Source organism: Lepisma saccharinum, chromosome 1, assembly GCF_977018435.1.
Source record: "Lepisma saccharinum chromosome 1, izLepSacc3.1, whole genome shotgun sequence".
In the NCBI taxonomy this organism is placed as follows: domain Eukaryota; kingdom Metazoa; phylum Arthropoda; class Insecta; order Zygentoma; family Lepismatidae; genus Lepisma; species Lepisma saccharinum.
This window is the reverse complement of record NC_139229.1, coordinates 124,167,010-124,183,151: the sequence shown is the minus strand read 5'-3', so window position 1 is coordinate 124,183,151 and position 16,142 is coordinate 124,167,010. Positions and strand designations below refer to the sequence as shown.

The window sequence follows — 16,142 nt, the reverse complement described above, 5'->3', positions numbered from 1 at the left end:
AATTAATATAATGCCTCTATATTTACAAACTGTTTTCATGTTTACCATTATAATCATCTGAGTATAACTGAATATTTGTTTTCCAACAATACAACCAGAACTTGTTCATCATGAACCAATACAGTGCAACTACACATAATGAGTTTTTAGTACATAATAATGTTGCAAAACAAAATTTAAAAAAATCAAGTTCTACATACCCACAATTATTATCTAGTGAAGTTCCATATGAACCATTTTTACATAAAACAATGTAGCTACATAACATTTTTATTCATTATCAACCAATGAAGTACCATTAAGAACTTCATTCTTAATCTGAGAGCATAATTTCTATATTAATCTTTATTTAGCCAAAAATATATTAATTATAATTTTCTATATGTAGAGTAAGTTACCTATGATCCAACTAAATTTCCCATTGGGTATTCATCCATTTGTCTAGTAACATCAGCTAACAAGACAAGAATCTAAGTCCCTGCATCAAAAGCAAACATCCTCAGATTTACAGTGTCGAAACTAAGATTTCTTACATCACAAATCAATTCATGCAAGAAATGTATAAATTATGCTGTGTGCACAAAAATTATAAAACATAAATAACTGTTGTTCCTGAACTCACAGTGTCACGGCACGAATTTCCTATTCTGCCCTTTGTGAACACATTTTGGAGCCATAATGCATTCTAGCATTTTAAAGGAACCTACTACTTGACTTAAGCTTGGATCAACACATGAATCTCTTTGCTTCTTGTCAAGTTTATTTCTATTTGAGCCTACAATTCAACTATTGGAATCTTAAGAGCTCTAGTAAATGTTTTAAGCCAAAGCTAAATCTTAGCATTAAAATCTATTATGCACATGATATCACATTATATTATACATTTGTTGCACTCCAAAATACACATAACAAAGATTATTTGTTATATTGAATTTTTCCACCGTTAATCACAACTAAGGATGAAGATATATGAATGAGGACCAATGTCAGATTACGAAGATCAACTTAAGGCAAACTCTACAGATGAATACTTCATACCTGAACTAATGTTTCAGACTCAAGGAAAGAAGCACGAAAAGTGAAAAAAAATTGACATTGACATCTGACAAACGAAAAATTATGCATAAAGTACTGTGACTCACAGTACCTCCCTTAAGCAACAGTCTAAGAGAAGAACTTAACAACCAACCCTCATGGGTATGGTTGTAAAATGAAGCAGTATTTTTTGTTCTTCAAACCAACAAAATAAACAATATGTTATCAGTTAAGATATCATTATGATGTTTTGTAATGATGAAGAAAATATTACATTATACATTTATGAAGTATGAACATAAATATTGGATATATAATCTCAGATGTATAACACTGTCAAACATATACATGGGTGTATTAAAAAGAATTTACAACCATGAATCAATTTTTGATTATCAGAATTGCTTTGAGTTTGCAATTGAGAAAATGCTATCTGAAATTGTCAAATAATTAATCAATCTGTGTCTACTCTTAATATAGATCACACTTATAGAGAATGACATCACACTGACAATACCTTGTGAAAGCTCATTACTATAATATCTTCAAGTGCAAAGATATCATATGATCATGTCAAAGTCCTTTAATATGCTGTCAAAATAAATCACAAATTAACGTTGTTATTCATTTAGAATAAAACAACTAAAATATACCTCATACCAACAAAATTTCATCCTAGTCTGTATAAATATTTTATCAATCCTAGCAAGTGCATTGATAAAATAACATATCTCTGAAGCTTAATTGACTAAAATCTTTGTAACGTAGTCATGTGTGATTTCAGAAGTCATCAAAAATACATCTAACATATCTTTAATCCAAAACATGTTAAGAATGGTTATCTCAAAAGATACTTGATACTTACGATCATTATCAATATAAGACACGTGGCTCAGATTAATCACTTATGTAATTAAGTACATTTATATTATAACATAAATGGAACATTACATTCCCTGAAAAAACTAGTGTAACTGGTCTTAATATGTATTTTTCCTTCATAAATTTATACCTCTAAGATGTGGAAATAGTCAACCTTCAATCATTATATATAACAGCATCATCGTGTGGCTTAGCTTGATAAGTGTATTTGAAATCATAAATACCTAACCTATCAGCACTACATGATTACTATTGGAAGAATCCAAACTTGATAAAGCACCAAAGATACATGTGCATCATAAAAAGAAATATATATATTCATATAATAAATATTTCTACATTAAGTGTCACAATAGGACTCACTATTGCCTTTACGTGAACACTTCACAATGCTTTCATGCAACTGTGGCATGGAATTATGAGTGACGAGCTTGGATCATTTAGTAGATGTCTCTGCTACATGTCAACTTCATAAAATATACGAGGAAACAATTCATCTTCAGGAATTATTGACTTAACAATTCCCTAATAGCAAATAAAATAATTCTCCTATATAAGCATTTTAAATGCACTTACATTCTTGGTACACTACCAGTACTTAACTAACATCTTGGGTAACATCTTTCACCAGCTATTCAAGTTTGTTACATAGATGAACTATTATTAAAGTGTTTTAAAATTTGCTTTTGTTGTGCATAATAATGCCAAGTTTCCCACAAACGTGCGGAGTTATATTTAAGTATAATAAACTTAAATATAGTGATCATGCAACTAAATTGTGCATAAAATAAATCACAAACTTGTACTTCAAAATATTATATTGTATTTTTGTCCATCAAAATGAACAGTAGTACTGTGGCCAAATATACCTCCCTAGACCAACAGTCTAGAAGATACTCCCAACCAACCACCCTTGTAAGTTGATGTGTCAAGCAGTTACTACATCTAGGTAAGATATAGAAGCTAAAGAAACATCAACTTGTCTAACTTGGGCAAGAAACTTCTGCACAAGATCACTAATTTTATATTACAAAATAAATAAAGAAGTATATTGTATATGCCTACTTAAATATTTAATTTGATACCTAAATTTGATTTGTGTTATTGGCTTTGGAGTCTCCAATTAGAAGCTGAACTCCGAGTATAAGCAGAGTTTCTATAAGTTTTGCTACGGCTACCGTCACTAGTTTTGCTACGGCCACCGTCACTATCTGATCGGTAATACTCTATTTTATCATAACCATCACCATTGTTATTGCTCTCTCTGCGTACTGTGTTTTGCACCCTTGTATCACATGATTGTTTATCATGCTGCTGTTGAATTTGATTACAAACATCAGAAGATGATTGTTTGTTATTATTTTTATTAAAAGTCCTAGAATTTCTGTAGGATTTACTAGAATACCTATCCTTATTTCTATTTTGATCATTAGCACGTGAAACATATGCTACTCTAGCCTTATTCTTTGGATTATAATTATTCCTGTTCGTGTCATTGAACCGTGCAGGATTATTTCTTAAAGATTGAAAATTTTCAATTACTTGCAACGTTTGCTGCAATGTACGTACGTTATTGATCACCATGTGTTCACTAATCCTGTGTGGTAATAATGAGGCTAATTGTGCTATCAAATGAGGTTCTTCAGCATGAGGCTGAGTAGACTTCAAAATTTTGTAGTTCTTATTCGCATATTGTAACAGGCTTACATTACTCTCTTTTGTAAAAGGAGAATTCAAAGTTTGAGTCAACTTTACTGATTTCCAGCGGTCATTCTGATAATGTGCCAAAAAAGCATTTTTAAATTCAGAATAAGTGGTAAACTGATTCTTTACTTCTAAGTACCAAGTTCTAGCACAATCCGTTAGAAGTTTTGGTATGTACTTCAAGAATTGACTTTCTTTGATGTCATAAATATCTAGGTTTTCCTCTACTTTTTCTAAGAATTCTGATGGTGCAAACTCTAAAGATATCCCATCAAAATGAGGGAAATGCCTCAAGTCCTGTGGTTTAATGAGAACTTTAATTTGACTCTTATTACAATTAGTCAATGGAACATCTACTGAATGACTAACATTAGTCATATGACCCGCATCATGTTGTGCGTATGAAATTTTGTCATCAACATTATTATTAGCAACTGATTTGTTCTTCCTCAATTTTCGACGCTTAGATGCTAATCTTGTATTTCGGTATGGACCACTAAGCATACTTACTCTATCATGATCTGAATCTGTACTATTATACATCTCAGATTCAGTATTCACTCCTATATTATGTCTAACAAGACTACTTTTTGGTGAACCATGACAAACTTCATCTTTATTCCCAACTGTATGTTGTCTCTGATTTACAGTGTGAGAACTCATTCGAGGTGTAAAGTCACTCTGTGCTTTAGCTGTATTTTTAACTGCTATTATATCATGAGTTGATAATGGTGTTAATGCATTATTAACTACACTCATGATATTGGTTTCTATTTGTAGAAGTGCATTCTTAACACCTAATTCCAAAGAAGAGTTGATATTGCCTTTATTATTTACATCATGCAACTTATGCAATTCATCATCTCTATAATACTTGTGCCTTGTACTAATATCCACCGACTTATCACTATCAACATCACTCCTAATTGCATCATTCTCTGGAACGCGAGTGATAATAATATGCCTTGCACTGCTAGACATAACTTCTTTATCAACCTCATCATGTTGTATGCCAATAGATTTGACATCAACCTGTGGTTCAGTTGAATTAGCATACTTGGTTTCACTTCGTAACTTAATTAGATCATTACTTAATGTACCAAGTGATACACTACACTGAGCACAAACCTCAAGACATTGATCCAGTTGAGAAGTAAACTGTTTGGATAAATTACTAACTGTATCGTCTAATTTTTTATCCATATCCGCAGCAAGATAAACTAGCTCATCATTCATCCTTTGATCCAGTAATTGAACTTTCTTTTCTAACTTTTCTGTTCTATCTAAGCATTCCTTACGGAACTGTGAAATATCTACCTTAATTTCTCTAAGTTCCTTACTTTGAGCTTTACTGGCTTCAATGCTTTCTTTCATCTGACTCTGCACAGCACAGATACCTTCTTTCATTTCACCTTGCACTGCAGAGATACCTTCTTTCATTTCACCTTGCACTGCAGAGATACCTTCTTTCATTTCACCTTGCACTGCAGAGATACCTTCTTTCATTTCCGCCTGCTGCGATTTGAGCATCATCACAATGTCAGCCAATGTGATCTCCTTCTCCATAATGTTAGGTATTGAAACTAATATCAGAAACAAGAATATTCACAACTCAATAACTTATTCCTTCCTATCCAATAATTGTACCATTTGAGTCCTCATAATCTAAGTTTAACCATGTTAGTCAGTATAATTCTAACTCAGTATCAGCACAATAGGTAGTAGCTATGGTGCTATATTGAAAAGGAAATTTAAATTTGCATATACTAATGAATAATGTTTATGTTCAAACAATAATAAATACCTTTATAATTATTAAATTGATAAAAGAAAAGTAGAAACAACAAAATTACAAGAGCATTTATAACATATCAATGCTATACTTGAGAAGAAAATATATCTTTATCATCTCCTTCCGGGATAAAGCAAGTCTTTGTATTCACAATTCTGAGCTTCCTTTTTCAAGATTCATCATCTGATCAAACCACATCCAAACGTAGAACATATAAGTGTCACTCTATGCAACCTTCCTCCAAGCACTCATTTGAGGAACTGTAACATTTACAAGCATGCTCGTTAAGCAAGATGAAAACAGATACTTATTCACTGCTTCCAATTCAACATGGCATCTATTATACATATCAGTGTCATTCCACCACTTTCGAATCTTTATCAGATTATATCATGATCAAAGTTCATTCAAGTCATAAAAGACTTCTATATAACTTAAACATCCAAGTTATTATAACGTTGCCAAGTTTAATCTTTAAAAGCAACAATTATTATACAAATATATCACCATCCCATATTGATATATCTGTCCTTCTCTTTGTTCCCTCTTGAGCTCTTCCCCAAGTCACAGACAACTAGTATCAGAGCAACTAGTTCAAGCCAAATCTTTTAGTATGTGCAATCTTCAATTGTTTTTGTTTTATAGTTTTGTCCATAAGTGCTTAACAGCTTGAATGTTTGCGTTGTAAATGTACATATTTGCTCTGTTACAGCTATTTTACTATGTATATTACAATATACTTATCTAATGATTACAATTACCATTTTTTTTTTTTAATGTTGATACAAAATACCAAGTATGACATCATATTATACATTGAACAATTTTAAAGAGTTGACCTTTGTATATACACCTTGAAGCCAATGCAAATGTACACAATTTCAATAAATTTAATTATAAATTTGAATATATCATATCTTTCTTGTCTGAAAGAACACATATGATTGAAGATATTTGTTTTTCATATTGCCAGTCAAAAATAACTGTAATACTAACTTATTATAAATATTGCACAAATGTAGAACTTTGAACTTAGCTTAACCTTTTTGAAATGTTGTTATGACAATGTATTATTTATATTGTCATAGGAGGAGAATGAAAAAGGGGTGTACAGTATCAAATGTATATGCAATAAAGAATATATTGGACAGACCGGGAGAAACATGAGAATTAGATGTGGAGAGCATGATAAGGACATCAGGGAAGAGATGCCAAGAACTGGGTTGTCCCAGCATGTAATTGAGGAAGGACACAAAATTAGGAAAAGAGAGATAGTTAGGATCGATAATAAACCGATGAGCAGGAACATATATGAAGCAGCATTCATTTGTAAGGATAGGAGCAATAAGTTAGAGATGACTGGAATGTCGATGAATTGTGGATTAGAATGTTTAAGAGACGGATGGGATATAAGTAAGGAAAAGATTTGTTTCCAAGTCACTCCTGCCGTGATCGACTAGGCTATCGAGGTTAAAGATTTCGAAATAGATATGACGTACTATGATCGATGGGAGAGGGAGGGAAAAGTGGGAGGGGGTAAGAGCCTTGCAACTTCCGGCATTCCACGAGAAGCCATATCAGTGTGACACATACTTCGTAATAGAGAGCAAGGCAGTGTGAAGGGGCTTTTAACATGTTTCATGTGTAAAGGTCTTTTTTAGATTTGGGGTTTTTAAAGTTAAGATTAGAACATGAAAGTTTTACGTATATGGGGATAGTTGATGTTGAGTCAGCTTTTTATCCTTTTTAACCTGTTTTACCTGCCACCTCAATCCTTGCCTTAATTGACGTGGCTATGTAGTGATCATACTGGCCTAGACGAAAACTTTTTTCGCAAATCAGATACTCATGAAAGGTAAGTATTTCATAGTATATATTAGGGATGGGCCAATATGAAATTTTGGCCGATACCGATATAAAATTTACCGATCTGATATAAAATTAGAAATGGTCCTTCAAGAACCTCAAAGGTTCATTGACCTCCTTAATAAATGTGTTTCAAGGTGACTGCAGTGCAAAAGAAATTTCATATTTAGACATTTACTTTTCTAGAAAGTAGGGCATGGAAATTATCCATAAAAATTATAACAAAATGGCAGAATTTTGCACTAATTATCAGATATTTATCGATATATCGGATGTGTAAAATAATCGGTAATTTTACCGATAAACCGACATGCCTACATTGGCCGATACCAATAGAATACCGATTAATCGGTCCCATCCCTAGTATATATATTTTTATATTGTACTTGTAATATACATAACGTGAGTAAGTCACACCCGCCTCAAATATGAGTTCAGATGCTGATGAGTGAAACTCTGCTATGAAAGTGAAATTGAATTTTGAGGTTTGAATTCAATATTTAATTTAAAAAATCAGTGATTTTTTATTGGCATCAAATAGCACATACTATTTAAGTTTATTTTGTATAATTTTACTCTGCAGATTTAAGGACCTTTCACATCTTATGTAAAAATAAACACAAAATCGATGTTGCCAGCAGTAATATTAAATTTGGAAGTTAGTAACACTATCTTTTTCTACTTATCTTTGTTTTGGGCTGTATCTATTGATCAAGATACATATAGTTTTGCAAGTAACTCACATTTTGTTTATTTTTGGGTAGACTGATATGAAATTTGTACAATAGTGATGAATATGGTACTGAATCATATGCACTAAAAACTTCTAAAATAAACAACAAAATTCACAAAGATAAGTACAGTACTTTAAAGGACACTATAAGATTAAAGAAAGCACAAAAACATAAACATGAACTTACTTCAATTCCATCCTACTTACCTTGAAGCAAGTACATTAAAGAACACAGCACAAATAAATTTAATCAAGCTTTCAACCCCATCTTAGGGGTCTTTTTTAGGAATGGTATATGAAGGTTGAGTGAGGAAGGAAATCCCAACCTCTATGAATATTTCCCTAATAATTCTGAGAAGTGGTTGAAATCTTTGTAAAATTTGGGTAAATGTAAAACCTGATTCCATTCGACCCATGCAGATTAAATGTGTAATGTGAGAAAACAACCTTTATGCATATTCACTAAAATAACAAAGTTTCAAAATTTTGCTGTATTCTATTTGAGAAATATGAAATGTGTAAAAGTATCTTAGTTTCACCAACAACACACTACAAGACATGCCTACACTAATGCAAAGTGTTCACGTATATGTCAGATCCTATGTGTAGTAGTGGAAGGGGAAATATCTATAATGCATCTTAAATGTCATTTTAATTTTCCAGATTACATTAGAAGCTATGAAATCAGACATAGATGAAGTTGCTCTTCAAGGTATTGAGTTTTGGTCCAATGTCAGTGATGAAGAAGTAGACTTAGCAATTGAGGAAACAGAAGCAACGGAAGCGGGTAGACCTCCTCAACGCACATCACGTTTCTATGCCAAAGGGGCATTGCAATACTTGGTACCAGTTCTCATGCAAAAACTCACAAAGCAGGTATGTGTAAACTAGCTAGTAAACTTTGTGTTTTTTTTATTCGTTTCAGTTTTTAATATCCCTTTTAATTATGCTGTGGTTATTAGACTTTTTCTAGTTGTCTTTGGAAAATATGTTAACTTGAGATTTATCACAACAGTGGCAGGGGGACAGGTACAACAAGCGATGGCTAATCAACATACATAGGAACACCTACCATGTTTGTCCTCTAGCATCAACTATATTTGAGAGCCACTTCCAAGGGTCGTGTATATCCATTGTTAGAAAACTTCAGAGATTGCACTACAAAATAATACATTTAACTTTTTGACTAATGGTAGGGATGTAACGAAGTCGATTACAGAGGTATGAATATTGGCAGGAATTGACATATTGGCATTGGCAAGAATTCAATATTTAAACTCCGTACCAGCTAACTGTAGACCAGGCGAACGAGAACAAGTCTCTGCGCAAGTAGTGACGTGAGACGGCTCCACCAATGAACAGTGACAAGAACTGGATTGAGTAATGGGCGACGGGAGTTACACGATTTCCTATGCAGCATTGCTAACTTTTGAAAAGGATAATACCAAACGCACATGGCAAACTGACCGTATTATTGTCTCCAGGTCCATACGATTAGTTTAAGAATTTCTTAGGGAAATATTAGGGATAAAACTGCAACAGCAAATTTTGACAAGCTTTGCATTTAGCGTACGGACTAAGGTCTGGACTGTACATCTGTACATGGATGGTTGGTAACGCTGCGCTTCCACCACTTGATTTTCCTCCTCCTTTGCTGATATGCGCTGCCCTGCTCTACAGTTAGCTGGAACAGGGTATAAATCGGTACCAATAATACTAGATTTTTTACCTTATATTAAGTTTTATATTTTAATTTTTTAAGATTTATTCAAAATTAGTTTGAATCTTCATCCCTGTGAAGTTTTTGTGATAAAATTATTGCAAACTCTCATTCAGAGGATGAACCTGCTTCAAAATCAGAAATAGAACACGGTACATTGCTGACCCAACTATTCCACCTAACCAGGATCCGCTGTTATATTGGAAATTCAAAAATGAGTATCCAAACTTGAAGCAAGTGGTGAGAAAATACTTGGACATACCTGCTGCATCAGTATCCAGTGAACGTGTGTTCAGTGTTGCTGGGCAGAAATAGGTTACTTCCAGAAGTGCTTCAAAAACTAGTTGAATCTGCCAGCATTAAATTTACAATATTAAGAACAAGAATTAATTTAGCATTTCAAAGAACTGTTTGTGTACTAATGTTAAATCTCTGAAAATATATTTGTATGTACGTGTATATAATATGCAATAGAAATGGAAGTAAAGTACTCCCCTGTGCTTTATACCATGCAATGAAGGTGTATAGGGGTGTGGTTATGGCCCCACTTTTTTCTTGATCACTGGCAAAGGTGAGGGTGATGCGATTAGTGATTAGCGAACCCCAGGTCTCTTGCATGGTAGTCAGGTGCCCTAATGTCTGAGCTACCGTGGCTATACACAGAAATGTACATAGCAAATTTATTTTTGTCATGCTGAAAATAACATTCTATTTCTGTTGATTAATCTTATGTATCGGAATTGGTTTAATATCAACATAAGTATCGGTTCCAAAAATTATCGGCGAGTACATGGGCATCGGTAAATTTCAGCTTCGTCACTTCACTAACTAACCGTCTCTATCCTCTTCAAAGTAATCATCTCCACTGTGTTACCTGTGTGTCTGGAGATGTTAGAAGTAGCTGGAGAAAGCTTCTTTTGCAATGCCACCATGTTGCTGTCCTTTCAGTTTATTTTTGAGTTTGGGGAATGCTTTTATTCTGTGCTTAGCAAGAAATTCTCACAGTTCAAGAGCAGTATGCGAGTCATGGCATTACAATTCAACAGTAGTGAGACTAAATGTGCAAGAGTCAGAAATTTAGTCTTTCCCAAATCTTCCAATAAAATTTTATGGTGGAGCAGTTATGGCCTGGCGTCTCAGGTTCAATTGGAGGTTCTTTATGAGCCCTTTCATCATATCACATATTCTCATCTTCACGAGTTTGATTCACATTAAAAGGAGTAATACTGGGTTCATCACACAGTGATCTTGTAGCCTGTGGGAGGATGAGCCGTTATGGCTGCCAAGATTGAGGATCATCATCCATTGACAGTATGCTTTGCTCAAAAGTCTGTGTGCACTCTTGTGCACCCCGGTACATCCACTCAACAAACAATAATCCATAGCTGAAAAATATGTGTTACTAAGATCCCTTCTGCTACTGAGCAAACTTTCCAGGACGTGTGTGTAGACTACACATCCCATTTTCAAACAAAACTGAACAACCTTATGCCATGTTCTTCAGTGTATTCTGCCTTGTTCTTCATAAGAAGTTAATTACCATATTTGTTCTAACCCACAATGTTAAATTAGTTATATTTTTGCTAAGGGGCTTCTGTCCCCATATTAGGAGAAGGATGCAAATAGCCTTAATGCAGGGTGGCTACTCAGCAGGAATTCTGGGAATTTTGCGTGAATTGTTGGCTCCGGGAAGTGTGTGTATTCTGCGTGAATTTTTCTCTGTAGATGTGAAGAAGTGCAACTTTCATTAATTGAAATCCCATTGAATTTATACATATTTATTAATGCCTTGAGGCAAATTTTTCACAGTTTAGTTTATATTTTTATCAAAAGAAGAAAAGAAAGCTATGTGGAAAATAAAACAGAATTCTCTCAATTAGTTTGGTTGGTTAGTGTCCTTTGCAGAACTATGTATTATGACTAGAGCCCGGAAGTTCAGGCATTTATTTTCGTTAAAATAGGCAGGCAAAAAGGCATTTATAATGTGGAAAATAGGCACTAAAAATGGGAAAAAAAGGCAAAATAAACTGAAAGAGGCACATTTGAAAGTCACTTACTTTTATCTATAATTTCTGGCAAAATGTTAATGAAGCATACATAAAACAAGCAAATGTAGTTGGACTCATTTCGATAACAGCATTTTCACCTTTTAGAATATCAAAATTGTTTTCAATTGTTTCAAGTCATCATTTGCACTCACTACCCATTTGCACTTTTCCACAACAGCTGACCCCTTTTCTCCTGACACTTCCATCATCTGCTGCATAGATTCCTCGAAGATTTTCATGGATGATACAAGAGTCTCACCTCTTTTTTCTAGCTTTGTAATTGTCTCTGGCAATGCACCATAATGTGCAAAAATAAACGACAGTTCATTCTTCAGTTCTGAATAGCTCAGGAGTTTTTTCACTTAACTAATTGAAGCCGCTTCATTTTCTGGAAGAGCATCGATCACCTCACTGATTATTTCAAGGTGGTTAGCATAATACTTGTATATAACTGCTGATACCCATGTTCCCCATCTCGTCAAGACTGGTTGCGGAGGTAAACTAAGCTCAGGTGCAACTTCCTGAAATGTTCGGGTTCAAGAGGGAGATTTCAGAAATATCTTCTTTGTGTTCGAAATCAACCTGTCCACTTCTGGGTGCAACACTAACTTTTTTGGCGATTCTGTGCATTGCGTGGGCTACACATGTGATATGAAGCATGTTCGGGAAGAGAATTTTCAATGCTATGGCAGCCTTCTTTATATAGGGAGCTGCATCACTGATAAAAAGTAACATGTCATCATGATGTACACCATCTGTCCAGAGCAGAAGTAGGGAATTGTAACCATTGGCTCTCTCTAGTTGTTCTGACTTGAGAAGAAATGACGAGGATTCTCTACATGTTGGTTCCATAGTTCATATGATGACGTTGGCTATTCAGCATCCCATAGCATCATTACTTTCATCTGTTTAAATCCAAACCTTCTTTCCACAGCTTCAGCATGAATTCTTTGCAGAGATTCTTCGTAGCAGATGCTTAAATATGTTTTCCGCAGCGTAGATTCCGACGGCACCGTTTCTTTAGTGTATTTCTCCAGGAATTTCCTCAGTGACTTGTTTTCCACTTTCCAGAAAGATATCCTGCTTTCATGAAAGCGTTGCACAGTTCAAGAGAAAACAGATTGCCTGTTGGATGAAGTGCCCACTGTTGAAATTAGGGATATCTTCTTCTGTCCAACCTTTTTGGCAACTGCAGATTTATGTTTTGCTGTTGACACATGCTGAGATGTAAAGTATTTTTTCTCATGGTTGTATGCTTTTTCACATATCTTGCAGAGAAGAATAGTACCGTCTGTCAAAAATGTGCTTTCACCAAATTCATGCACGTAACCATGTAACTTACCACTTAATAGCACACTAAATTTCAGCATGATGACAACTACGCGATCCTTTCCTTCCAAAGTGCAGAACTAAACTAAAGATAGAGAACTTGATTTTGGAATCCATGCAAAGGCCCTTGGGCATTAGTGCTGTTTCTTGTCAATAACCTCCTGACACGGACGCTGGACGTGATGACGTAATTGTGCAGGTGTTCTGCAACAGGTTTTCAGCAGTCAATCATTCACAAGGACATGTTAACGGAAAGGCATCTTAACTCAGCATGAAATACTATTTTTTTTATTTTAAACACACTTTTCTCCTTCAGCAATGTTGAAACATACGTGAGTTCAATATTACTTAAATAAGGCAAAAATTATTCACATAATAAACGGAAGAAAAATAAATGCCAACAACGTTTTTTGGGAGAAGAATAATTTATTTACACATTTTTTTAAAAAAATGTTCAAATTTCATTGAAAAAGGCAAAAAAAGGCATTATAATTAAAAATAGGCAGTGGGGTCCCAAATAGGCAAAATAGGCAAAATGAAAAGGCTTCTAAAACATTCGAAACAACATAAAAAACGTATATCCTGAAAAATTTTATCAATATATGCAGTAGATAAAAGGAGGTATTTTGCCAAACTTCCGGGCTCTAATTATGACAATAAAATTAATATATTGTCATTTTAAGATTTGAAATGGTTAGGCTAAGTTCAGAGTTCCACATGAGTGCAATAATGATAATCATTTTGGTCATATGATTATTCATAATTTATTCATATAATGCAATTAAATGTGTGTGAAATTACTTTTTGAACTAATTTGATTAAATATAATGTTTAAAAAAGCCAATTTGTATATCATGACAAAATTATCAAATTGTGCAATATTTTGAATTCATATTTATTTATAACAGTTATTTTTGACTGATATGAAAAATAACCATATCTTCAATCATGTGTGTTCTTTCAGACAAGCAAGATAAGGTACATTCTAATTTATAATTAAATTTATTGAAATTGTGTACATTTGCATTGACATCAAGGTCAACTCTTTTAGCAAATATGTACATTTACTTCACAAACATCAAGGCTGTTAAGCACTCGGTGGCAAAAAAGTATTGTGGTATATTTCATAGTTACTTAAGATCATTCAGAAACAACACACTAATTGTGTCTCTTCCCTGTAGGAAGAGTATGATGATGAAGATGATTGGAACCCAAGTAAAGCTGCTGGTGTTTGCTTGATGTTGCTGGCTACATGTTGTGAAGATGACATTGTACCCTATGTTTTGCCATTTGTAAAAGACAATATCAAAAACCAAGATTGGAGGTTTAGAGATGCAGCAGTGATGTCTTTTGGTGAGTAAGAATATTATATTTTAACAAAATCAAATTGTGTGAAAATTGTGAGGAGATATGTTGGTCAATAACAAAAATAGGTATTCAGTTAAAGATCATGTGCTTTATTTTATTTCATTTGTGTGACGATTATGACACACAGTTACAATGTATGACATTTATTTAACTTTCTTTTGGCAGAGATTAATCTTAACATTTGCAAGAAGTCATATATTTCATCTTGTTTGGCATATTTTTCAGCATACAAATAACTAAATATTGTTAAAATTTGGCTCATGGATTGAGGTACAGTCAACTCTCGATTCAACGACCTTTCACAGTTCCCGGGAAAAGGGTCGTTATTTCGAAGGGGTCGTTATTGGAATTTGCACCAATTTTCAGCTTAAAGGGAGCTCAAACGGACACAAAGATGCCTAGGAGATGGTAACAACATTTATCCTGGTAGTTATACAACCTGTTATGCACAGGATGCGTGTTGTGAGAAGGAAAATAGAACATGAAAAAGTTTTCACAAAAGAGAATTTAAAATAATGTTACTTTATTTCAATTGTGCACAGTCGTTGCGTTTCCAGGAAATTCTTACAATTCTAGTTCATGAGAAACCGGTTTGCACAGAGACCAATGGAAAGGAAAACAATCTCTAGCTTATTGCAAGCTAAACTCGAAGAATTTTGACACCAGTCAGACTGGTGCCAGCAAAAGTCTTGAGATAATCGGGAAGAATGAATGTTGGATTTTATAGGGCTTTACTGGAGCATTGTCTGTTACAAGATTAACTGGTAAGATTAGATCTCTCGGGAGAAACAACACAACCTCTCTAGGTACCAGACAAAAAAAAAAAAAAATACAGGGCTGTAAATTTCGTTCTGGTTCGGCTGTGTAAAATACATCGTAAAAAAAAGTCACTTTTCTTTGCTTCAACCAACTTCATTCACCCTCCTTCCCCATTCAAGGGAGCAGTCCAAACTCCTTCCTTGACTTGCATTGTAATCCAGCGTGAAAAAGGAAACGCGCAACTTGCGATCTGTTTTCACCCAATGCGTATTCTAGGACACCTCATTAAACAGCGTGGCAGTCGATAATCATTCGGGTTTGGAATTAAATTTCACTTTAAACTGTATATTTAGTCCCGATTAGCCCATATCAGCATAAAATGAACTGAAAACAAGCTTTATGAAACTGCACATTTTCACATATCAAAATGGTAGATCGTTATTTACTCTCACATTGAATCGAGGGTTTAATGTTGGATGTAGGAGTATTCTCGATGTCAAACACCCACCCCTCCAAACATTTTCCCCTTGAGTAATGTCTTTTTAATCAGTCTCAGGGACGATTCCTACATTGAACACTTTTTTTTTCCTCCACACGAATGGTGTTGCGGTAATGACCGATTTCTGATGCGTTGATACTCTGGTAATTTAAGGGAACTGTTTTACCTTAGGCGTAGTTCTACCAGATGAATAATACGGTACATCGATTTAGATTTTAGTATATTTATAATACTAAAGAATACATATTGGTATGTAGAACCGTAATTACAACTGTCTAATATCGTAGATAGTAGGAGACGCGCGCGTAGTATCTTGCACGGCCGAGCTCACATGAGCAAGTCAGTCAGTCTCTTCGCTGCGCGCGCATGCCGCAGACGGCTCGCAGCAGAATGCTTTCATTCCCGAA

At 34.3% G+C, this 16,142-nt stretch overlaps 1 protein-coding gene across 3 annotated transcripts in view; it reads left to right on the top strand.

The window, feature by feature from the left end:
- Positions 1–16,142, top strand: part of Fs(2)Ket (Importin subunit beta Fs(2)Ket) — a 103,398-nt gene that overhangs the window by 26,905 nt on the left and 60,351 nt on the right. For all 3 annotated transcript variants that reach the window (XM_083138230.1, XM_083138223.1, XM_083138214.1), the window contains exons 7-8: positions 8,676–8,888; positions 14,291–14,462. In XM_083138230.1, coding sequence (XP_082994356.1) covers positions 8,676–8,888; positions 14,291–14,462 — 385 coding nt within the window. The remainder of the gene's footprint in view (positions 1–8,675; positions 8,889–14,290; positions 14,463–16,142) is intronic.